The sequence below is a fragment of the Strix uralensis genome, chromosome 5, assembly GCF_047716275.1.
Source record: "Strix uralensis isolate ZFMK-TIS-50842 chromosome 5, bStrUra1, whole genome shotgun sequence".
Taxonomy (NCBI): domain Eukaryota; kingdom Metazoa; phylum Chordata; class Aves; order Strigiformes; family Strigidae; genus Strix; species Strix uralensis.
The window spans coordinates 81213647-81239603 of record NC_133976.1 but is presented as its reverse complement, the minus strand read 5'-3'; the positions used below and the strand labels follow the sequence as shown (position 1 = coordinate 81239603).

General features: G+C 40.1%; 1 protein-coding gene and 1 long non-coding RNA gene across 2 annotated transcripts in view; one reads left to right on the top strand and one right to left on the bottom strand.

Moving 5' to 3' along the window:
* CRACR2A (calcium release activated channel regulator 2A) overlaps window positions 1–25957 on the top strand; it is a 67066-nt gene that overhangs the window by 29526 nt on the left and 11583 nt on the right. The window contains exons 6-13 of the mRNA XM_074871946.1: window positions 2001–2091; window positions 4917–5012; window positions 11803–11990; window positions 13986–14057; window positions 16322–16367; window positions 17185–17276; window positions 18652–18976; window positions 23974–24106. Of these exons, the coding sequence (XP_074728047.1) occupies window positions 2001–2091; window positions 4917–5012; window positions 11803–11990; window positions 13986–14057; window positions 16322–16367; window positions 17185–17276; window positions 18652–18976; window positions 23974–24106 (1043 nt within the window). The remainder of the gene's footprint in view (window positions 1–2000; window positions 2092–4916; window positions 5013–11802; window positions 11991–13985; window positions 14058–16321; window positions 16368–17184; window positions 17277–18651; window positions 18977–23973; window positions 24107–25957) is intronic.
* The window catches only part of LOC141944780 (uncharacterized), a 196901-nt gene continuing 178532 nt past the window's right edge, over window positions 7589–25957 (bottom strand). The window contains exon 2 of the long non-coding RNA XR_012629322.1: window positions 7589–7932. This is a non-coding gene — a long non-coding RNA (uncharacterized LOC141944780). The remainder of the gene's footprint in view (window positions 7933–25957) is intronic.

Sequence of the window (25957 nt, the reverse complement as noted above, 5' to 3'; positions counted from 1 at the left end):
ATCTAAATCAGCAGCTTAATAATATGGGACTAAAGTTATTCTCCCTGTCACACAGAAGCAAAGAAAATCTTTATGATTCCCATGGAATCACTGGTTGCTGTGCAGTGTGTTCTGCCTGTGCAAAGTTACAGGGTTTTTCAGTACATAGTCAATCTAGCCCTGATCAAAGTGACATTATACTGCATGAATACAGTATTTTTAAATATGATCTTAGCATCTCTGCCATACCTTTCTAAATAAGTGTTAATTCTTTATGAATCTGTGTAATTTTATTCCATTGACAAGTGCTAATTTCTTATGAAGCATTTTCTTAGTTATAACAAAATAAAATTTGAGATCAGAACATGACCTGACTTTACACTGTAAGGGGAGTAAGGCAGCAAAAAGGGCTTCTGGATTTTCTGTCACTCTCTTTGAAGCATTGCAGTCACATGAAGAGGCCCTTGTCTGGGCTGCTTTTCTCACCTAGTCAGAGTTCACAAAAATCTTAAGTGACAGCAATTGTTTTCCTCAGATTGGTGTAGCTTGATATTTCTTTACTGCTGCTGTAAATCCTGAGAAAATGCCTTCCTCCCCACATTTTTTACCTGTGACTGAAAATGCAAGCTGGCAATGTCAAGTGTTCTGATGTTTGAAAAAGAGAAAGAAAGACTTGTTTCTGGTGTTTCTTACTCTTCTTAGCATAGGTAAATTTTGTGAAGTTTCTTTCTGTTTGGCTTGGCTTTTACTGAGAAGAGAGCCAGGCCTTTAATAAGTGAAGATATAGAATATGGAGAGCATTAGGTATGAAAAAAAAAAAAAAAGTAGATACCCAGATTACAAAATCAGCAGCTTTTTTTTCTACTGTATATTCCTTCTCTTGCTTTTACTGTTGTGGATGCCCTAGGAGATTATGTACTTTATTTGTAACAGAAGCATTCTGCAGATTGCTTAAGCAACAGCTCTAGCAAGAGGAATGTGAGGGAATACATGGTATTGTCATAAAGGCCCTATTAATCTATTAGAAATCTTTCTAGGGTGTCCCCTGAGTTTGATGCAAAGTGTTTTTTGCTTTTCAGTTTCTGGATTAATCAGAAAGAATAGAATAGAATAGAATAGAATGGAATGGAATGGAATGGAATGGAATGGAATGGAATGGAATGGAATGAAATGGAATGGAATGGAATAGAATAGAATAGAATAGAATAGAATAGAATAGAATAGAATAGAATAGAATAGAATAGAATAGAATAGAATAGAATAGAATAGAATGGAATAGAATGGAATAGAAGTAGAACAAAGCATCTGTCTTGTTCCCTTTCAACAGCTAAATTTTTTCTGCTCAAACTGAGGCATCTGTTCAGTGTGATCCTTCATGTGTCAAACTGCAGTGATGCTAATTGCAGTATTCTGTTGGAAAAAGTGAGCTTTGTAGGTCTTCCTTTTTTCTACAGTCGGATACACTTGTATGCAGCATATTTATTTCTGTTTCTCACCTGGGCTTTTCAAATTGTTTCAGCAAAGCTGTTAGAGAGGCAGTAAGGCAGCTTTCAAGAAGGACTTTGAAGAAGTCTGTTCTTAGACATGTTAGAAGTACCTCATTCAGTGATCTTGAATGGTGAACAATGCAGTTCCAGAGTAAAAAAAATGAAGTTGCAGTGAAAATACTTCTTTTAACTGGCAAACTTAGGCTCTGGAATTCTTAGAATTGTCACTAGGAAGCTCTGTTCCTTAAACCTAACATTTAGTAGTCATCAAAACTGCATAATGAACATCTGCTTTATATGGAAACATCAGATGTGTAGCTTTATTAGCCTTTGAGCTGTTGAAGCTTTCCTTCCATGAGGAAAAAAAAAACTAATCTGTGACTTTTCCTGCACAAAAATTCCTGTTTTCTTAACCCTAGAACATTCTCTGGAGTCTTGTGTTAAGGCAGAAATGTGGGGCTTAGCTTGTCATGTGAACCGTGACTTGAAGTAATGCTACAAAGAACCACTCAGTATACTTTTATCTCTTACTAGGAAAATTGCTGCTTATGATGAAGAAATTCAACATCTCTATGAGGAAATGGAACAGCAAATAAAAAAAGAGAAGGAGCAGTTTCTCTTGAAAGTGAGTGTCTCTTTGTTGTTGTGGGCATGGATTCTGCTCCCACTTCCAGTGGTTTTATACTCATTCTGGGTGTGAAATGAAAGTCCACAAAATGCATTTCACAGCAGAATAAGAAAAAGCATCATTTACCTCACTGCTACTTTTGTACTGATCCAGGCTCTGCAGATTCAAACTAAGTGATTTGCTGGATGAGAGGAGCATCGATGTCCTGTGCTCAGTGGTTGGCATACAGTAGCAGCTGGCATTCTTTTGAAAGTCAGCTGAACTACAGCCTTATTGTTTTATTGATGCTGCTATGGGTACAGCTTCTGATCACAATTAGGAAAAATGCTCTTTGAGGTTGTTCAGAGCAACACTAATCCTGTTGAGTTCTGCAGTCTCTGCTTTTGGAGAGGGAATAAGTTCTCACTGAAGAGCAACAAGAGATGAATCAAGTGATGGTAATTTCTGAAGCCACCATGGCTATTTGCAAAGTAAACATAGGACAGATTCTTTTGTCATTGCCAAGGTGCTTCCAGAACACCTGACAATTAATTCCCTTTTCTTACGAAGTCTCCTTTAAATATCCTCTACTGCTTTCATAGTCTGTTCTCTGGATTTTTCTGTCCTGTTTTTTTCTCCTAAAACAAGGAAACTAACAAGAACTCCCGGTATGCCCCAGGAAAGTGTCATCTTAGAATCATTTAGGTGGGAAGACACCTATGCTGCTCCTAACTAGATCAGATTGCTCAGGGACTTGTCCAATTGAGTTTTGGGTATGCAAGTGATGGAGGTTCCACAGCTTCTCTGAGTGGCCTGAGACAGCCAATCAAGGCTCATGCCTTTTTGTTGTCTTGAAGGCAGTCTTAAATTAAACCAATATACGGTTTCAAACAACTCGCAGTACACAAAGTGTTGCCAAAACTAGTGGATATCCATCAATTAATGACTGCCTCCATTCTTGATCAAATATGGTATCCAAAAAATCCTTTAGTGATCCAAATACATGAAGTATTTTTTGTTTTCTGACATAAAGTGTGTTAGAGCAAAAAGAGCCTTAATCAGCTGTCTAAGGAATCAGACTTTTCACTTGCCTCACAGGGTAGTGAACCTGACTTACAAATTTCAAGATTTTTCCATTCCAAGCTGAGAGCAGTTTTTAGTGGTGGATGGGATGAAGCCTTTATATAAAGTTTGCACGTCAGCCGAACGATAAAAAGTATTTGCAACTTTGCCTGACAGCAGTTGTTGTGGAAGAAATGTTTTATATGCTCTTAATAGCCCACAACTGAAGCTGTATTGAAAATCCTAAAACAACAAAGGCTTTTCCATTAGCAATGATTGTTGGATCTCCTAATTAGTTGTATATTTGAGGTAAAGCTATTTCTTTCAAGCTTTTTCATTAAAGCTTCCCACTGAAGCCAGCATTCAGAAGCCAGTTCAGTCAGCATTCACATTAATGGTTGTCAGACGTTCAAGAAGTATTGTTTCTTGGCATGACTCATTTGGGGAGATCTGACTGTTAAATTCTTTCTCTAATGCAAAGTCTCACAAAGACTTTACAGCCTGGAGAGATGCATTGATGCGATATAAAAGGGGAATTATTATGGCTTGAATGAAGAGCAGCTCTTGAAGAATACATGTAAAGAAATTGGTAAGATGCAGATGCAGAGTACAAATTGTAGCTATTTACGATACTTAATACCCTGCTGACTGAAGGTTGTACAAAAGGGGCAGTTATTCTGTCTTTTTGACTTGGATATATATTCTTTCACATAAGTCAGTTAAAATGCATTTGATTACCCCATTACATGTAGTGCTGAAGGGGAAAAGCATGTAGGAACCACTGCTGTCTTGGGGGAATGTTTGTTTTTGTTTAGAGGCATTTTCCTGGGAACCTTAGAGAGTAGAAGCCTGTTGTGGAGGAAGAGAACATACTCTCAGCTAATATGAACTTCTGGAACCCAATTTTACTCAGAGGACGTCTGAGAGTTTGTCTCGGCTGAGGAGTGTCTGAAGGAGTAGTCTCAAATAGAACTGGGAGTTCCCAGAGATTGCAGGATACTTAGTGGACAGGTTGATATAGTTGCTAAGTGAATGGCAGAGCCTGAAGCCCAGATCACTTGCTTATACCAGTGGAACATCTGTGACAAATTGTTGTTAGTGATGGAGTTTAAGGGTAGCAGGTATTGTTTCTTTTACTTCAACCTGAGTTGCGCTGCTCTGTGTCAGTAGCCTCTATGTCCCATGTCAATCCTGGTAGCTTGTATGTGAGTTACTGTATGACTTCATAATAATTTAAATTTGTCCAGGTTGTTTCCATCAGTGCATTCTCATCACTTCTCTGTGTCAGCAGTTGTCTGGTTCAGGAAGCCAAATGTGCAGAAAGGTATTCACTTTTTTGCTATTTTTTTTCTGCTTGTTTGGCTCTCTGAAACAGCTCACTGCTGCAACAGGAATGCTAGTGTCTAAGAGGATGAGGGTATGTGTATCTGGAAATAGGAGGATCCATTCTAGCTTCATTGATTTAGGTTGACTAAGCTCCTAAGGCTCCTGCCTAAGATAGAAGACTTCTACCTCCACTTTGTAGACTTGATGCCTACTCACGTGCAGTCAAGCATGTCCTGTAGCAACTGCAGTCATTGAAGTTACTGGACTACACCAGTTTACAGAAGCTCAGAGTCGAGATTCATGATTGATACCATCCCTAAATTGAGTTCTATCAGTAGCTCATTATGTTCACTGTGAAAAGCTTGCCTGTTATTTTCGTGCCTGATTCCTTGTGTCTCCTCCTGCTGACACAGTTGTGCTGTTCTGTTAATCCATTTCCTCTTTGAATTTTGCAGGACACAGAGAGGTTTCAGTCCTACAGTCAAGAACTGGAGTGCAAGCTCCTTTCAAAAGAACAAGAACTGGAACAATTGGTTCAAAAACAGAAAGGGGTATTAACTGATATCCTTTAGAGTTTAAAAATTGATCATTTTTATTTGTTCATATGATTTTCTTTAGGTACTATTTTAGGTCCCAAAAATGGAAGTTGGTGTGGTGTGGTTCTGCCAAACTGTGACCCTCTGTTGCTTTTGTGTCATGAGTGTAGATATCTGAATGCGTTTAAAAGTGAAGTTATGACTGCCAGACTTCTACACGTGTGCTTAGGAAAAATGTTACCATCTATTTCTAAAGCAGTTTTCCTTTTATATGATAAAATGAAAGAAAAATGCTCCAGGCATTCTCCCCAGGTACTAGGTTAATTTTATGAAAATGTAGCAGAATTCCACTGCCTTCAATGTGCTAGGAACTGGCTTAATGCCCAGACAGTTCAAGAGCAGAGAACAATGATTTGGGTCTTATAGTGTACACCTTTGCTCAAAGCTTGTACCAACTACACATTTACTTGTTTTGGATGATTCAGCACTATGAACTTGAAATGCTCCCTCCTGAACAGTCTGCTCCTCATACATGTCTCTGTGATAACAGTTTTATAGCAGTGCACAGTTCTCTTGCATGATAACAGCTTGTCAGGTTTCCATATTAAAGCCTGATGTGTTTTGCTTCTTAAAATGCATGGCCTGCTTGGGGAAGCAGAGTATTTCTGCATGTGTGAACTTGTAAAGTGTCTCCAAGGTCAGTACATGAAAGACTAGTGATAGGGAAAGGGGGTAACACTGGAATTTAAAGGGCTGAAATGAAATGCTGTGAAACCAACTTCCTCTGTGGAATATGAATATAAAATACATGTAAAATTTCTTTTCCTGGCAGCAGTGCTTAGGAGTGCCAGTCCTGGGAAGTAGGAGGGAAGTAAGAGAGGAAGGGAAGAAAGAGGAAAAAGAAGTTCGAGGGCAGTTTCCTAGTTATGTGTAGTTTTTAGATCCTCTTCTGAGGAACGAATCCAGGTGCTGCTGAAGCCAATGGTAACTGTAGGATTCTACTTGAGTAAGAGGGGAGACAAACCTCTAGTTTACTATAATTATGCAAGTTTAGCTGATGAGGATATAGGCCATTGAAAGTTGAAATTTGAAATCAACTGCCTGGTGTTAATTACCTTTGTTCAGTACCACTGTGAATCAGAATAGATGTGGTTTTATGCATGCTGTTTACCACACTGCAGCACTATAGTGAAATAATCTATACTTTGAAGATATCTGTGGGGGCACACAAATCAGGCATTTTTAGTCTGAAGCTACCTGGAAAAATATAATAAATTATTTATAAATGTTTTGTAATGATTACATTTTAATATTCTCCTTTTTTGGTTGTGGGTTTTTTTTTTTTTTTCTTTAAAGCTGTGTTTAAAACTTAGTTATCAACCAGTAGTTCTGTAAAACCCTTCTCCTGTGATTCTCTAAAATATATGTGTTCTAAATTTGGTATAAAACCCACAGAAGCTATACAAAGGCTTACACTCAATTTTAAGACTGGTGCAATCAAGTAATACAGGCATGTTAACACTGCAGTAATACTGTATCAGGAAGGTTTATCTTATGATTATTGTCTACGTTACCTATTGTCTACTATTGCCTATCTTAGAGAACATAAAACAATGTGTTATTTTTATGAGTATTTTTGATCTAATTTTATGTTTTCCTTTTCTGTTCATTGCATTGCTTATTATTAATAGTATTACTGTGTTTTCTATTTTATTTGTCGTTTCTATTATTTATCATTTCCCCTCTCCCTTATGAATTTATATGAGTCTCAACAAGGGTGCTTTTGAAGGACAGGATCTTAATACCACCATAAAAATTAAACTGTCCCATTTTATTTTTATGGAAAGGAAGCTGTGTTGGACGAATGGAATTCACTACTTGTAATGATGTGATGAGTGAGATAATTTTATTCAGATGATTGATGGCATTTGAAACTTTTGTTATTCAACCAACTGATTGGTACCCGTTGTCAGTCTTATATGCAATATTTGATTTTTTTTTTCTAGTATAGCAGCCTAGCCTGTTTATTTGAATACTTAGTGTAGTTAGAGGCAGTGTTTTGTACATATATTTTTCTAATTACTAATGATCATCTCTGAGAGTGACTCTCATCTTTTCTGAGATCTGTTTTTATAATACTATATCCCCACTCATTTTCTGGTATTACTCTTCATTCACTTAGATATCTGTGTGCTAGGTTAGCTTCCACCTGTCTAATGTTTGCCTTATCCAGAGCACTCTGTCACTTTCGCCTCCTTCTCTTGCATGTAAATATATTTTGGTAATTAAATCTATTCTTGCAGACAGTAATGGTAGCTTTGTTTAATTAGAACTTCCATGCTTGATTGTATGAAAGAACCACTTTGGAGTAATAAGAATCCTTTTTTCCAAACTTCATTAATAAGTCTTTTTCTTCTATTTTTTTTTTCTTTTTAAATACAGTGTAATTATTCCTGTGTTGGAAATTAGTATAAAAAATGTGAAAGGAAACTTCCAGATAAGATGAGTTCAGTGTTGTTTCTGCTGAGTTAGCCAGAGGTAGTGTGCTGGTGTGGAAGTCCCGGACACAACTTAGACGATCAATGTGATCAAGTTGATGCCACTTTATTAAAGGATACACAGCAATTTATACTATCACAAAGCTTCACACGCTGCTATCTTATTGCTAATAGGCTAAAGCTACTTGTTCACGCGCCCTTCTGCCCTCTATGATTGGTCCCGGTGTGGTGTCCACGCGCTGCTCTCCCACTAGGTAGGCATCCTGTTTTGAACAGTCCAACTTCTTTATCTTTTGCCCAGGAATGTAGTTTCTAAATCTATCTCGGCCTTGCTTATGTCCTTGAACACAGCTGCAGCTTGTTGTTACAGTGAGGCCCCTTGGTCTGGATTGCTCACAACATGTTCGTTGTTCTCCAGCGATTCCACAGTAGTGTCCCTTATGAGGGTCTTCTGCCTGGCATGACTGATGTGATTCCATGTTGACTGGCCTTCTGGAGGCCAGGATTCCTTTGGCTTGGGCCATTTTTGCTGGCTACCATGATCTTGAACTGTCAGCTTGATCTACATCGCTTAGATAAAGCACAAGGTACTCTCAGTAGTGTTCCTCAAGGGATGTGTGATGGCATGTCTCAGAAGGAGGCACTGGGGACAGAGGATGTCCAGCATAACATCTAGGGCACAGAATCTTATATTAGGGGAAGAAAGTAGGTGTGGAGCAGGTAAAAGGCAGGAGAGCTACTTGGCTTCTCACATAAAATAATGGGTTCTGTGCTGATGAGAGCCACTGAAGAGCATGATTGTGGGATTCTGAGACATCATGGATCAGTAGCACTCAAAAAATGCAAATCAAGTGATAGGATTGTTAAGAAAGGCGTCTCCAGCCTTATAACACTATATAAATGTTTCATCTTTCACACACACCTGAAATAAATAGGAGAAAAATACAGAAAGGATGCTGGGCTAAGAACAAGGGAATGCATGAAGAGTGCTTAATGTATGTGTCTTTGAGGAACAGCAATAGCTGTCCTCAGCAACAGTTTGTTTGTATTGGACAATCCCAGTTCTTCACTCAATTTTAAACTTGGAGTTTTTCCTCCCATTTTTGTCAAAAAAAGAGAATATACACAGCTACTGTGTCTCTGTGTGACCTGTGGTAATTGGTTAATTCTCTCTGTTACCTAGATTTTCTTAAAAATGACTATGGGCCATGAGTCTTCCCCAATCAATTTTCATCTATTTGATGACTCTGGGAGCCAATTTGCAGCTCCAATAAGCAGCTAGAGCCTATATGGTCTATGCCATTCTGTACCAGCTGAGCATCCACCTAATGAGTTATTGTACTGTATTGAGAGTTGTTTAAATGAATGCTTTACAAGTAGTGTTTGGCATTACTTAAAGGATTGTATAGATAAAGTGAAAGGGCGGGAGCTCTGTATTGCTGTAAAGTAACCATTTCTCCTCTTGTTGTGTCCCAGGGTTTAAATATTATGAGCATCTGCTATTGAGCATAGTTTCAACATAATTATTTTTCTCACAAGAGTAAGCACCAGGATTTATAGCAAGCATTTCTAACATCAGTACCTATGATTCTGGGAGCTGATGAGGGCTACCATTGCAGTTACATTTCCAGACCAGTCTCTGTGTAAATTTTCAGATGGCCATACTGTTCTGTAAGTGAGATTTCTGCCTGCAGTTTGTTGCTCTTGAGATTTTGGAAGTTCATCTTTGTGTGATCAGTTTTTGCTTCTCCCAAAACCACTCCTCTGGATAAGAAAGTCTTGTCTTCTGGTACCTGAAGCATTTGGTCTTAGTTACTTAGAATAGATAACTTCATTCTGTCAAGGAATGGAAGCAATACTCAGAAACTGAAGTGATCTATCAATGTAAACCAACATTGCTCAGCAGTAATTTGATGCCCAGCTGGTCAGTGTTCCATATGAACTGTGAGCCTGCTGAGGCTACAGTTCAGCAAATATATCAAGCTGGGCTGCTGCTGAGATAAGTGCATCCACACTACTCTTGTTCCTGACCTTTCACAATCCCAGCCAGAAAGTATTTTCTGCTTTTGTTTTCTTAGAATCACAGAATGGTTTGGGTTGGAAGGGACCTTAAAGATCATCTAGTCCGAACCCCCCTGCCATGGGCAGGGACACCTTCCACTAGACCAGGTTGCTCAAAGCCAACCTGGCCTTGAACACTGCCAGGGAGGGGGCAGCCACAGTTTCTCTGGGCAACCTGTGCCAGTGTCTCACCACCCTCACTGTAAAGAATTTCTTTCTTATATCTAATCTAAATCCACCCTTTTTCAGTTGAAAACCGTTACCTCTTGTCCTATCACTACACTCCCTGATGCAGAGTCCCTCCCCATCTTTCCAGTAGCCCCCTTTAAGTACTGGAAGGCCACTATAAGGTCTCCCTGGAGCCTTCTCTTCTCCAGTCTGAACAGCCCCGACTCTCTCAGCCTGTCCTCACAGGGGAGGTGCTCCAGCCTCCTGATCATCTTCATGGCCTCCTCTGGACCGACTCAGTCAGGTCCATGTCCTCCTTCTGTTGGGGGCCTCAGAGCTGGACACAGCACTGCAGGTGGGGTCTCATGACAGTGGAGTAGAGGGGAAGAATCCCCTCCCTTGACCTGCTGGCCACAATCCTCTTGATGCAGCCCAGGACACGGTTGGTTTTCTGGGCTGCGAGCACACATTGCTGGCTTATACTTTTCTATCCACTAAATACCCCAGGTCCTTTTCTACAGGGCTGCTCTCAATTCACGCATTGCCCAGCCTGTATTTGTGCTTGGGATTGCCCCGACCCATGTGCAGGACCTTGCACTTGGCCTTGTTGAACCTCATGAGGTTTGCATGGGCCCACCACTCCAGCCTGTCCAAGGTCCCTCTGGATGGCACATCCCTTCCCTCCAGCGTGTTGACAGCACCCCACAGCTTGGTGTCATTGACAAACTTGCTGAGGGTGCACTTGATCCCACTGCCCATGTCTCCAACAAAGATGTTAATCATTACTGGTCCCAACACCGACCCCCAAGGAACCCCACTCGTCACTGCTCTCCACTTGGACATGGAGCCATTGACCGCAACTCTCTTGAGTGTGACCATCAATCCAATTCCTTATCCACCGAGTGGTCCATCCATCAAATCCATGCGTCTCCAATTTAGAGACAAGGATGTCATGCGGGACAGTTTCAAAAGCTTTGCACCGGTCCAGGTAGATGACATCAGTTGTTCTTCCCGTATCCACCCATGCTGTAACCCTGGCATAGAAGGTCACCAAATTTGTCAGGCATGATTTGCCCTTAGTGAAGCCATTGACTGTCACCTATCACCCTATTTTCCATATTCCTGGGCCTTAAGGTTGCATTTAAAACCAAGACTAGAACAACAGCAGTGTTGTGAAGCGTGAATAGACTGGCAGAGCTGGGTAAGGACAGATTTTGGGTTGGGTGAGCTCTGCTTATTGGCAAGTGCCAAATGAGAGTTCTAACAAAATCCATTGTGTCTTAAATCTGGAATATTTAACTGGTATCCTTGTAATGCTCCTGGTACATTTTACATCCCTTAAAACACATACTGGAAAAAAATTAATATAAAAAGCTTTTATACCTTCGGGTCAGTAGTGCCTTCCCTAATATAAAAGTAACTAATTTTAGTTGTCTTAACTTTTGCTTTGTCATCTTATATTTGCTCAGTTAGCCAGGGAGATGCAGGTGGAACTTCTTCACATACCAGAAACTGCTGTCATCTGCTGTTATCTGTTTCACAGGAAGGGTGTCTCTTTCCTTTATATATACTTTGAAGAGTGCATATAAAAGTGAATAAAAAAACTTTAATTCACACTTCTTGGTGGATTTAGCTGAGGTGGCAGAAGGGTTACTGCTTGTTGATATTACTGGGGATGGGAAGTTTTATCAGCTACAAGATTTAAACCTAACAGTTTTTAGGCAGAAGTCTGAATTGCTCTGTGTAGGCCTTGTCATTGTGGGAAATTGTCTAAAATAGCAGTTGTGAATATCAACTAAGTACTGCTAATCTGCTCTGTAAACACGTTTTTTGTGGTTTGTCCTGGTGCATTTTTGAACTGGATGAAATTCAATCATAGACTGGAATGGCTTTGTTTTTGTGTAACATAATTATGTCTGCATACAGAACAGTGGAAGAGCACCATATGTGTTTTATTCATATGTTGGCTTTGATAGAAATAGCTTCCCTATTCAACTAACCTCTGAGACTTGAAAGCCTCAAAACCAGGATGCCTCAGTTAGTTATAATACTTTCTCTTCTCTTTTCTTCCATCCCAGTTAGAGCAGCAATGTACAGAACTTCTCAGTGGCAAAGAAGAAACCAAAGTAGAGAACACCAAGCTGAAGCTGACTAACCAGGAGCTGCTGAGAGACCTGGAGAGAACGTCTCATGATCTAAGCCTCGCTCAACAACAGTTACAGGTGCTTCAGGAGGAGGCATCAAGACTACATGAGGAGAAGGAAATGTAAGTCTCCAGCTGCAGGGGTTCTGGTGCATTTGCTTAGCATGCCAGTGAGCGTCCTTCTCAGGGTATTCAGTGCTGTGATTTAAGTTTGTGTCATAAGCAGAAACCACCAGCAAAGCCAAATGCGGTTCTAGTAATTTTCCCCCAAGTAATTCAGCATGTTTTCTGGCTTCTACAGAGTCTTTTGCTACTTCTTCAAAACGTCAGTGTTCTCCCATTTGTTGAGGGTGTATGGAACCAAAAATCAGTTTAATTGGTTAAAAAGTATGTCTTAGTTTTGAAATACCAGTGGAATTAATTACAGAAATTACAGTTTGGCACATGATGTTCCATTTTCCTCAAAGCTAGGTCTGTCTGAAACTTGATTCTCAGAATATACTCAGGCTATGAGATGGCCAAGATGGCTTCTTTTCTTCATCAAAACCAAGCATGTTATTTCTGACTAAGGAGCCTAGCCAGCAAGATAAAACGTAGCTTATGCAGCTAAATCAAAATTCACACAAGGCATTATGGCAATCCAGAACCATCATTTTGGGGTTTCCAGTTCAGATGTTTTGGATTTCAGATTCTGACTCTGAATTAAAAAATATTTTTCAAAAAGAAATATTTACAATTCATATTTTGAGGGATATTAATGGCCTTTAAGTGACAGATCAATCTACCTGTTTGCTCCAGCCTTTCGCACAAAGCAAAAGTTACATCACCCTGAAGCTGTAATTGGCAGAAACATTCACTGAAGTCCATTTAATGGAAGATAGTTTTAAAAAATGCTCAGGGATCTGTAAAACCCTCTTGTTGCCAATGGAGAGCACATGGATGCCAGACTGTGGTGCATATCTTGCCAGAATCTATGTATTTCAGCAGTGAACTACTTAATTCAGAGCTGTTGCTATTTGGCATATTTCAGGATAGAGCAGAATATTAGATCAAATGTCATATTCTGTTTCTGTTAAGCTTTGTGCCAAACTCTATTTAGTTATTACTGATTTAATTTTCCTTAAGGGTATAAATAATGGACTTTGCTGATAAATGATTGTTAACGGCCACTGTGTTTAGAACACTATTTTTAGGTTTGCGTGTTTGTTGTGTGTTTTGGAAATAGACAGTAGAAATATTCCTCCTCAAGGTGGTTTGTTTCCTCTTTGAGGCCTCTCTTTTCAGATCCAGAGCAAAGACTGTGGAGTGATCTGGTTTTAAAGCTACAGAGGAAATCTGCCCAGTGGTCAGACTGATGAATAATACTACTGCATTTCAAAGCACTTTGGATTCAATAGTGTTTTATGGAATTAGAGCTCAGCCCTACTCAACTGCACCTGCAGTGTTGCTTTAAACATCTGTATCAGTCTGGTAAGACCTGAGCTGTTGAAGCAGGTGTAATGTTCAGACTGTGCACAGGAAGAACTTGAGGCTTCACTGAAAGGCAAAAAACATGTAAAGCCAGACACCAAGTTGTGTTAAGTCTAAGTAAATGGTGTAAATCTAGTGTAAAAATCTGAGATGCTGTGTCCAATTTTAAGGCTGCATAACTGTTAAAGTCAGGAAAGTAACCGTAAAAGTCAGGAACTGAAAAGAAGTTGTAGGGATTGTAAATGCGTGAGCCTGATACATGGTTCCAGCTGCAAGATAAACTCATAATTTTGGATAAATTGTTACATGGTCTTTTGTGGCCATGAGTGAGAAGGCTTTTAGCAGTATGTCTTCTCTGAATGATGCAAGTGCCAGTATCAGTGTATATTAAGCTCTCAGGATGAAAAAATTATAAAGCTATAGTTTTTTTAAAAAGAACCTCTACTCCTTCCTCTGCTAACTCAAACTGCTGTGGTACCGCGGGCCTTTTATTGAATAAACTTTTTTAAAATTAACTACCATTCATGCAGAATAAAGTCTACAGGTTTGGAGAAGCTGAAGTCTCAAATGTGGATACTCCCGGGGGAAGCATTTTAGCAGTGTTGTTACTGTGATTGGAACAATTTTATTTATTTCTTCTCATTACAGGGAGGTGTACCGAGTGACGGAGACCTTAGAAAGAGAGAAGTCAGGACTTCTGAAGCAGCTGGATTTTTTAAGGTAATGCAGACCTTACATTCAAGAACTTCTTGCATTATTCTAAAGAGGTACATTAAAGGATGAAATTATGTTGGGATATGTACTGGATGTAGGTGTTCAGGTGTTGGCAGTGGGGTGCCGCAGGGGCGGCCTCTGTGCCCGAGAGGAGAGGCTGGGGCTGCCCCATCCCAGACACAGCTGGTCCCAGATGGTCCCAGCAGACCCACCAAAGGGCACAGCTGAGCCCCACAGCCAAGATGGTGACACCTCTGGGAAAGTGTGTGTAGGAAAGGGTAGAAAACACTGCGCAGCAGTTAAGAGAGAGGAGTAAGAAAAAAATGTGTGAGAAACAGCCCTGCAGACACCAAGGTCAATGAAGTAGAAGGGAGAGGAGGTCTTCCAGGTGCTGGAGCAGAGATTCCCCTGCAGCCTGCGCAGAGCCCATGCAGGAGCAGGCTCCTGGCAGGAGCTATGGCCCGTGGAGAGGAGCCCATGCAGGAGCAGGTTTTCTGGCAGGAACTGCAGCCCATGGGGAACCCACACTGGAGCAGTCTGTTCCTGAAGGACTGTGCCCCATGGAAAGCATCCACACTGGAGCAGTTCGTGAAGGACTGTAACCTGTGGGAGGGAACACATACTGGACCAAGGGAAAAGTGTGAGGAGGAAGGAGCAGCAGAGAAGGAGCTGTTACGGACTGACCATAACCCTCCCATTCCTCATCCCCCTGCACCACTCAGGATTGGGAAGGAGGTAGAAGAGTCGAGAGTGCAGGAATGAAGTAGGAAAGGAAGGGTGGGTAGAAGGTGGTTTTAGTTTTGTCTTTGTTTCTCAACATCCAGTTGACTGTTTTGTCTGTGATGGTAGGTGGTAAGGAATCTTCACATCTTTATCTTGACCCACAAGCTTTTCCATTTTCTTCCCCTGTCGTGTTGAGGAAGGGGAGTGAGAGAGCAGCTGGATGCACATCTGGCAGCCAATCAAGGTCAATTCACCACAGGATAATGACACAAAAGGTAGCAAAAATGGTTACAAAAGACAATATGTCTTTTGCAAGTCCCGTTCTTGCACACAGTAGAGGGCAGTACACATGGAAGATTTGCTTTGTTTTGCAGTTTGGTACTGTAGGACAATCTCTGTTCCAAAGGTCAAATGTAAAACAAAACAAGGGTGAACTGTTCTAAGCTGGTTCTGTGGTAGAAGCCTGGCCACAGGAGACTTGAAGCTTACTAAAAGGCTCTGTTGTTTCTAAAGTGATGGGAGTACAGACAAAATGAAGATTCTTTCCCAAAAATGTTTATTTGTAAAATTATATCAAAATATAGTTAGCTAATTTTTTCTGTAATATTTCTGTATTGATAGGCTTCAAAGTCTGGAGTTGTGTTGAGACAACTGTAACCCTCTTTTTAATGTGCAGCAATGTTAGTTTTTGTTTGCTCAATGGAAAGTTTGCATGGGCTATAGATTGTACTTGCCTGGAGGCAATTTTAGAGTTACCTATAAAGTTCCCATGCTGGAGGAAAGGCTCTTACTTTGCAGTGTGTTTCCCGTAGGACACTCTATGTGGTGCAGTTTTACCTGCTGGTGGCAATGGGGCCATAGATAGAAACATCTGACAGCAGAGGGTGTTTCTGTTCACCAGGGCTGTAATGTCTGCTCTTTTGTGGCCAGGCCAGCGATAGATGGAGACAATGAACGATGTACTAAGCAGGTGTGTTGTCAGATCTGATGAGAGCTGGCTGATTGCCTGGAGCCTCCATTTCTTGACATTTTCATCTTTTCTGTACAATGACTGGAAGTTGGATGTTTTCCTAGGAAGACTTCTCCATGGCAGCCACAACTGTAGCCCTCAGAGGGATATAACTGGCCCTCACAGCTGTCATGAGATGAATGGAGATGGTGTTCATTGCACCCTGTCCACATTAACAAGCCATCTTTACTGTGAAAAGCTTTAAAGGTTCTAATTTGGACTAAGTGAAGGCATATTGACCAGAACTGATTTCTATGTGTTAAGGCATTTGTTTTGATAAACTACAGAATGAGGGCCAGATGCCAGCTGGCTTTAATCAGCATAGCCCTACTGGAGATTCAATGGCCCAGACAGGGAACTCGCTGTGGTGAGAATATAAATAAAGCATGATTGAGGGTGGAGATATGCCAAATTAAAGTGTATTTGTCTTGCCTTTTACGCTGCCAACTGTCCAGTCTGTCTGTTAGTGTTGAGTAGAAAAGTCAGCAGTTCTAAATACTTGGCCTCAGTGTTTCTTTTATTTGTGTTCTCTTTGCAGGGAGAGGAACAAACATCTCAAAGATGAACGTGACATATTTTTACAGGTAAACAACTGTTATTTTCAAACCCAGTGTTGAGCAAACACATATCAGAACAGCTTCAAAAGAAAGGGATCAGAAGGCTGTGCAGCAGACAGACTCTTGTGATACTTAAATCTCGCCCCATTCTTAATTTGTATCACCTTTTTTCTCACATGAGACTAAGATTTTTAAATTTGCTGCACAATTTTAAGAGCTACATTTTTAGAATTATAAAGTTGGAGCTATCTTGAGGGAGATGAATGTATTTTATAAGAAGCTAAGGATGCAACCATGAGAGGATGAAATAACCTAAAAATTGAACAATTGAACAATTAAATTGTGTTAAATCTATTCAGTCAAGAGTAGCTAATAGCCTGAAATGTGTATACAACAGTACAATATGTGAGTACCTGAATACCTGTCGGTACTGGGTAAGAGCAGATCACATTAACTTTTTATCAGGCAGCAGAGAATGGGCCCCTAAGAAGTTCCAGAAGTACCCTGGCTTAAGGAGAGTAAGGCCACTTAGTTTGCACTTGTTTGTGTTCTTAGTCCTACAAGAAACTGCTAATGTAAAAAATATATCTGTTGACTTCTTTTCATGACATTATGCTGGTTTATTGTGGTCCACTTAGTTTACAAAGCAGAGAATTCTTGCAGGATCTGGTGTTTCCATGTTCTGATAGTTTATCCATCAGGATTTTGAAGCATTTATACCTCTAGGATTTTATCTAAAATTTTTCTTTCATATTCATTTCATTATTTAACCATTAAGAATGAAGGAATTAACCATAATGAACAACAGGAGTAAATTAGTAAGAAGTGTTTTGTATTTCTGCAGAAATGTAAAACAAGTGTTCCAAAAGCATACTGGAAGCAAAGATCAGGGTCTGTCATTGGGAAATACATAGAGGGCAAGATGCTGCCTAACAGGTAAGAACTTTTTTTCATGTGTTCCCTGTTTGAGTACAAGGCTTATAGAACAAGATGTGAAATGTTTTCTTTCTGATACCTTTGGAGTTTTCAAAGCATGTATTTCTAAAGTGTCTGTCACTATAAGATTACTGTACTCTTTGCGAAATTTGGAAATAAAGAGACAAATTTTCACATAAAACAAGTGTACTGTCTGCAAAGGCAAGAGTCTTCCTCATTGTGAATGAGTATATGCTGGGAGGTGCAAAAGCTTGCCATTACACTATGTTGATGTGGTACAATGTCCTTGATAACTCCTGAAAGAGTACACCTCCTCCCTTCTCACTCTAGAGGACAGCAGTCCTGATGTAGAGTATGGGATGTGGAACATGAAGAATTTAATTCTCAACTGTGTGGCTGTAAACTTGAAATCAACAGGAACAAGATGGTGATCTCAGTGAAACATTAGCTTGTTTCCTTTGAGAAAGAGGAGCTGGAAAGAAGACTAGTATTTCACTTTGAAATAGCAGCTAAGACAGTGTCCCTGCAGGCACAGGGTCATGAACTGTAAGGAGGGAAAGCTTTCAGAAACAGTTTAGTAAGTTCTGTACTGAGAAGTGAAGCGTAATTGGCAGAAGCAATTATGGCACAAAAATCACAGGAAAATTTAGGTGGGAAGGACCTCTTATGTCTCTAGTCCAGTCTCCTGCTCAAACAGGGGTAACTCCAAGACTAGGTAAGGTTGCTCAGGCCCTTGTTCAGCTGAGTTTTTGAACATCTGGATGGAATTCTCACAGCCTCTTTGGCACCTGTTCCCTGGCTGCACCAGTCTCATGAAGAAATTTTGTATGAAGTCAGCATTTCTCTTATTGCAACTTGCATCTGTGGTCATTGTGCACATCTGAGAAGACTCTGGATCTATTTTATCTACACTCCCCCTTCTCTTGAATCCCCACTTAGCCTTTTTTTCATCCATATTGAACAAAACCATCTCCCTCCCACCTGTTAAAGAGAGTATTAGATTACACATAGAAAGGGTCTGAGTTGGAGTGTTGTTTTATTCTTCCAGAATGGCATGGGGAGGGGAGGAGGAAATCAGAGTAGAGAGTTTACTTTAGCCAGGAGGTTAGAAATGAGACTAATCTTATGCTTTGTATTCTGGTACAGGTTTTCCCCATAAGTTATTAGCTTTCCCCCTGATGCTTATATTTATCAAGCACACTATATATGTATACACATTGTATGATGAGCTCACTTTTCAGTAGACATTAGACTGAATCTCTATGTCTTCTGTGAGTAGTAAAAAACATGGGAGATTAAATTCAGTTACACTAGAATAAAACAACAGGAATCCACCTCCAGTATATTTTTGTGATGTACTTTTTTCTCTTTCTAGCTATTCATTTGAAGAAGATGATGTTTTCAGTAACTCAAAGAGAAGGAATTCTGCTGGACTGAATGGAATTCTCTCTGTAGAGCCTGATGCTGGAGCCACTGGAGGAATGTCTAAAGCATCGCATCTCCAAAGAATCATATCAATTGAGGAAGATCACCTACCCCAGCTTCTTGACAGGCTGGTTGATAAGCAGCTGAACAGGTGGACTGGAGAAGATGAGAATACTTCTGAGATGGAAATGGATAAGAAAAACACAGAACAATCAATGGAACACTCACCATCATCTCCTAGACAGCAGCCTGTAGGGAAGGAAACACTGTCAAATGTAAGGGGACAGAGGGGACCTCACCTTGAGTATTTTGTGCAGTTCTGGGCCCCACACTTTCAGAAGGATCTGAAGGTCCTTGAATGTGTCCGGAGTAGGGCAACAAAGCTGGTGGAAGGGCTGTAAGGCATGTCCTGTGAGCAGCGGCTAAGGACTTTCCTTGGTCTTGTCTAGTTTGGAGAGGAGGAGGCTGAGGGGCGACCTCATTGCTCACTACAGCTTCCTGGGGAGGGGAACTGAGAGGTGCTGAGCTCTTCTCTCTGTGATCCAGTGAGAGGATGCATGGGAATGGTTCAACAGGGGAGGTTTGGACTGATATTAGGAAATATTTCTTTACCGAGAGGGTGGTCAAACACTGGAACAGGTTTCCTAGAGGGGTGGTCAGTGCCCCATGCCTACAGGTGTTTAAGAGGCATTTGGAGAATGCCCTTAATAACATGCTCTAACTTTTGGTCAGTCCTGAAGTGGTCAGGCAGTTGGACTAGATAATCATTGTAGTCCTTTCCAACTGGAACTATTCTATTCTGTTCTGAAGGACCTTGGAAAACATGAAATGGTGTTGAAGGGTAATGCATTATTCTTAGACTCTAAAATGATTTAGTTTTCTGTTTTTAAGTTAAAGCTTGACAAATTAAGCCATTGAGTGAAGCGGGAGATGGAAATACACTGCAGATAAATGTTGAAGGTGTGAAGAAGGGAAACTCAACCTAAAGGAGTGGTAACTGTGGACAATGTGTGCATAGAGTTATGTGTGAAGGAGTCTTTCAGGAAAAATGAAGTTAAGCCTTGTAATAGATGACACAAGAAGATCACTGAAAGGTAGCAATTGTCTAAAAAAAGAAACAACTCTTTTTTTAAAAAGTTGCGGGGTTTTTTTGCCAAAAAGTGACATTTCTCATATTTTGATACTTTTGAGTCAGCTTTGGTAGCTGTTACAGTGTCTAAGAAATAATATCTTTACTTTTTGATCATTTTTTGAGAAAACTTTTAATTAACAAATTGAAATCCAGTTGGGTTTTTTCATCTCTTGCGTATATGTGCAAGATAACAATGCAGTAATAATCCATGCAGTAATAATACTTAATACAATATGCTGGAAGGTGCATTTCTTTGGAGTCTGAAGTCCTACTTGCACTGCTATTGCTTCAGAGCTAACTGTGCTTGTTTTCTAATTTTAGTATCATTGTTAAGTATTACTCATTTTTAGATTCTTGAAGCACATATTAAAAAGATTAAAGTATTGGAAAAATAGGTATGCTTGGTCATAATTATATAGTTCTTTTAGAAGAAGCAAGCGTATCTTAAAAATTATGATGGAATTATGCCATGGTTACATAACTTCTAAGTGGTACATTTTAATAAAAAGTCTAGGGCACAGAACAGAGCTTCATTCTTTAAGATGATTTAATACAATGCATACTTTTTGCTTGCTATATGACTTATTTTGTATCACATTTTCAAAGTATGGCATCATTGGACTTTAGGACAGGAATAGCCAGGTAGGTCATCACGTCCATCTAGGACAAACTTGTCCTGCCTGCTCTGTTTTGGCAGTCATGCCCCGTGAAAGCGCATCCTCTCAGCTGGGTAGGAACTGGGCATTCCTGCAGATCTTGTTTCTTCTTTTCTTCCCCCCCCCCCCCCCCCCCAAAAAAAAAAACAGTTGAGAGCAAGCAGGGAGGGGAGAGGAGAAATCATAAAGTATCTCCTGCCAGGTTGCTGAAAACATTTTGTTTCAGTTTCTAAAGAAACATTGTGAGGGTAAACAAGAAGTTCATTTCCAAAGGTCACTTAGAACTGGGACTTCATATTTTTTTTCCATGAAATGTCAGTGCCTTAGCCTGGCCCTTAGTTTGGGTTGGTTTTTTGCTTGTTTTTTAAAATTTAGTTTAAAAAAACCACAGCAAAATACCCCTTTCTGATAAACTCCCTGTCTATGTGGCACTGTAATATGTGTGTGGTCCTGCATGGTCCTCTTGGCCTGCTGACTAGGCCTGACTATTCAACTGATAGCATTCCATTGCTTAGGGCAGTCTCTAGGCTGTGTAAGTGTCTGACCACTGCCATTTTGTCCGAGTAGTGCTTTGTCTTCTTCCGTACACCACCTCTAGCCTCATGAATTTCTCAAACAACTTTGCATGACCTAAATAATGGCTCTTCGGATCACCACTTTTTGACCATGAGATTTAGACATCAGAAATGATCTTGTTCCATACAGTGCTTGCACACTGATTCCCTCTCCTCACAGCATGCCTGGACTAGGAGGAGTCATATTCAATTAGTAAGTGTTTTCAGGGCAACTCAGCATATAATCTTCAACTGGAGCTGAAGAAAACTTCAGAAAAAGATAACTCCCTGTTTGCTGCATGATGAGTTATGAGGAGTGAGTCTCAGGGCTGTATGTCTTCTGCAGCCAGTCCTTCTCTCCCCTCATGTTTTGCTGCTCAAAGGATCTGCAGTATAAAGGAGTTTAGGATCTAGAAATACTTGTGCAAATGAGGCAGAATGATTCCATTTAGTTGTTACGTAAGTAGCTCACTCAGATATGAAGTCTTGTCATTCTGTTTTGCACTAGGAAGATGTATTTTTCAGTTCATCACCATTTGTGTTCTTGTAGTCTACATGGCTTCGTATTACTGCATTCCATGATCTCACTGCTTACTATACTGAACTCAGGCTCCTAGCTGGTGGCATTAAGACTTCCTGTTCACCATACATTCACAGTCATTTAGCTGCCTTTATGACCTACTGCATCTTAAAGGAGAGTAGAACCAATGTAAACTTTTTCTCCTTTTAGAGAATGGAAGTCGACTTCTGAAAGCATCTAAGAACTTGCAGCAGTACATGAGGCCAGCAACTGCTCTTTTATCTGGGAGTTAACAGTCAGGTAGAACATTTTTCTGAGTGGCTATGAAGACGAAGCTGCAGTTAGCATAAGCAGAAATGTGATTGGGAAAACATCTGAAGAAACCATAATGGAAACTAAAGCAAGATTTTCTGTCCAAAACCTCTGCCTGAGATGCAATTCCTCTCCCCTCTGTTGATTCAAAATGGAATATGAACTATGTTTATACCTGCCATCTTCCACATTTGTGTTAAATTGCACAAAAACTAGGTATGTTACTTGACCTGGCTACTGTTTATATGAAGGCCACTCGAAAGACACATCTAGAGAAGACTTTTTTAGATTGTATTGTAAACTAAACCATATTTACATCTCACTATTATTCCATTTTCCCATCATCACTTTGTTGAAGCAGACTATGAAGTAGCTCATCCCTTAGTACACTGTTCAGAAGCAGTTTTAGAATCAAATTTGTTTATTAAGGTTATTTTCATAGGTGGACTTGATACATCTCAATGAAAAATGGCTGCCTATTGTGTTGGGAGTTGAGCTGAAGGCCTCTGGTGTCTTTGAGTCTTAGTGCTACTGAGGTGTGTATGACCACCAGGGACAGGGTATTTCAGGTCATGTAGTCCATATTTAGTTATTGTTCTCAGAAGCACTGTGAAAATGGTGCCAAGCTGATGATTGTATGTTAACTTGTTTTATTTCCCAGAGCACACACACTAATAAGCTGGGAATGTTTTTCAGCAGAAATGAAAATGTGTGTGATGTATGTGTATTACTAGCAGCCTAATAGCTGCAGTGGAGTTTGGGATTTTAACAGAAAAGGAGAAGTGAACAATGAGATAAGACATCTCGGTATAGTTGTAATGCGCTATTAGCCCAGCTCATGAAAGAGACATGTTTTTTTGTCCCAAAGATTTACAGCAGTGAATGATTTTTTCTCATACTAAGGAAAACAGCAGCTTGAGGTTTTATTTATTTTTTTCCCCTTGAGTTGTTTCTGATTCTTTCTGTAAGGCTTCAGTATGTTTATAGGAAGCATTTGCAAGGCCAGACTTCAATGTCTCTTTCAAAGGACTGTCAGGCAGTGAGTTCAGTTCTGATATCTTCTTGAAGTCAGCAGTCTCAGGGGATTCTGTACCTCAAATACCTGGCAGAGGGCCTTTCCCTCCCTCTCCTTCCCTCCTCTCCTCTCCCTCCTCGCAAACCCCACCCCAACAAACTAATGCCAGGAGCATCCATGATCTTGCTCCCTTCTGCAGCATTAAGAACAAACTTGCTATCTCCCCCTTCCTCCCCCACCTTTGCACAAAATAGGAGAAGAGGCCAGCTAGGGCACCCCCTGCAAACCAGCTGGTGCCACAGTGTTCTTCCCTCAGCAGCTCCTGGTCTACATACAAAGGTCTTTGGAATAATGACCTACTCGACAGAGGATATAAATATTCTCTCCAGCATCCACTTAGCTTGCCTGCAGTAAACAGGATGTGGATAGGCAGAACAAATTGTTCTTCCTTCTGCTTAAAAAACCTAAATGACAGAAGCATAGTTGAATGTTTACAGCTGAATTAACTGGGTCTAATTCTCTCTCTGTCTCTTTCCCCCATGCTTCTGCCTATAATGTTAAACAGATACAGAAGTGCAGTAATTCCATGGAAGCTCTTGGCTCCACAATAGTATCAAAGAGAAGAATCTGGTGATAGATGACATAAGCCAAAAAATTATGACTTTGCTTCAGTTATCTAGGTGACGATGTGCTGTTTCCTCTGTGTCATTGGTATAGGATGAAAGTACTGAGCAGAGATGTGTGAACCTGTATGAGTTTTGATTTGCAGGGATGAACATAAACCATTTTCTTTTCTCACTTTCATGCATTTTTCAATGCAGTCTCATGTCAAAGTTCACATTCAGTATACTTCCAGATCTCAGCCCAAATCACCACACTTCCAATGATCTGAAATGATGCATGGCAAACATCTGAAATGCTGAGTTATTTTAAGAAACAGAATGTTGCTTTATGAGTAGTGGAGAACATGATAGGATAAAATCTCTTTTTTTCCAATCTCAGTTTTCCTTCAAGACAAGGCAAATTGGAGAGGCAACAGGATTTATAGAACAGATGGAAACTAATGTTTGCTCTTACTTGAAGGAGGAGAGAATAAACTCAGTCCCAGACCGCTTATTCAAGATTATTTTTGTGGGCAATTCAAGTGTTGGAAAGACTTCATTCTTAAGGCGATTTTGTGAAGATCGGTTTTTCCCAGGCACAGCTGCTACTGTAGGTAAGTTTAAGAAACATTATTACTATTATTATTTTAGTTCCAACAGTACTTAGCAGCTTCTGCTGAGATCAGGCCCTGTGTTATAAAGCAGAAGCATACAGATGTTTTAAAAGTAGGACATGCAAAGTGAGTTTTCCTAAACTGGGAAGCAGATAATTGATGGAGAGGTTTCAGAGTAGTTTCTGTACTGGAATCCTGGCAGCACTGAAGTATATCAGAAAAATCCTACTAATTTCAGTGAAGCTAAAATTTCCTTGTAGATCTCACTGTTCTAAAACTGATATCCTGTCCTCTGGACTGCGCTGTACTAATTATCCCACCACCATACCCCATCTCTATCCCTCTAAGTAATCTGATGTTGTTTTAAAGAGCAAGTAGAATATCTGAATTATGTTTGAAGAATTACCATTATACTAAGCACCAAAGAAATATGCTGGATCAGTGTTTTCAAAGCCAAACATGTCAAAGCCTACATTGTACTTACATTGCCTGAAGTAAAGCAAGCTTTCAAAAGTCAGACACATAATCAATGTACAAAAACTTAAGTATAGGTTATTGCAATGCAGCTGAGTTACTGTAAATGACCAGATTCATTATACTTAGTCTGTATTTAGACCTTACTTATTCTGCAGCATATATGAAATAAAACTTGTTCGCGATTAAAGGTATTTAAATTAATGAATTTGTCTTGCATTTGTGACAATCTAAGAACATTCAGGTGAGCAGTTGCTGTATCTCCCTTGACTTACGGGGTAGATAAAGACACCTGAGTTTAAATTTCTACTGGTATGTTGGGTGTCTAAGTTCACATTAGAGTCAGGGAAGATCTAAGATCTTAGCATAGGTATTTAAATTAATTTTGGCACTATAAGGTATTTTACTTGGTCTTAAGCTGCTGCTTTGGAAGAGAGCAGGTCTCCTGGGTGTTCTGCCAGATTCAGACATTTTGAATAGCAAATGGCATCTCAGATAGCACTAGGTGCTCAGCAGACAGCTGAATTCTACCCTGCCATCCTCTCTGAATCAATCCACTCAAAGGAGCCTTGGGACCAATTAATCTGACCCTTGATGCCTGCTTCAGGGTGAGCTTAGTCATTTCCTAGACTCCTAGTTCTTCACTGACTAGATCTTCATTAACTGTAATAGGAGCTTAGACACCTCCATGCAGTTGTCTACATTTAAGAGTGGTGCTATGTCCTATCCATGTTGTCTTGTAAATGGCTGATTTGCTTCTCTAGACTCTGAGGTCTTGCACAGTGTGTGCAATTGCCTGGAGCTTCCAGAGGAAAAGCACAGAAATGCGTCTTGACCTTTTCATCTTTCAGCTGGTCATCCAGTATTCTTGCAAATGCAATGGCAAGAAAGTATTTGTCATAGCTTTGATTTAGTCTTCACATCAGTTAGTTTCACAGGTCCCAGAGGAGTTGTTGATGACCTACTGAGATCCCTTCCAACCTGAATTATTCTATGATTCTGTGATTCTATGATACAATACAGTGTGATACAAGAAAATGCAGGTTGTCATTAGGACGAGGCAATGACTATTAATATTAAAGACTCTAATTATTGTTATAAATATCCAGAAGGTATTTACATCATCACAGGTTAGGAGAATTGGGAGGGGATTCATTTAAAAGTTTACATAAATTAATTTTTGTCTCACTTCCATTTAGCCACATAAAAATTAGGGGACTAACCTAACTGTAGTCTATATTCTGAAGAGGGGAAGAGGTTCTCCACATATTCAGTCCATCTGTCATCAGCGTTTATCTTAGGCTCCACTGTCCTCTTAGTGTAGTGCCTTGTGTTTTTCCACTAACTGTGTAAGGTGCCTATGTGGCTAGCTCAGAC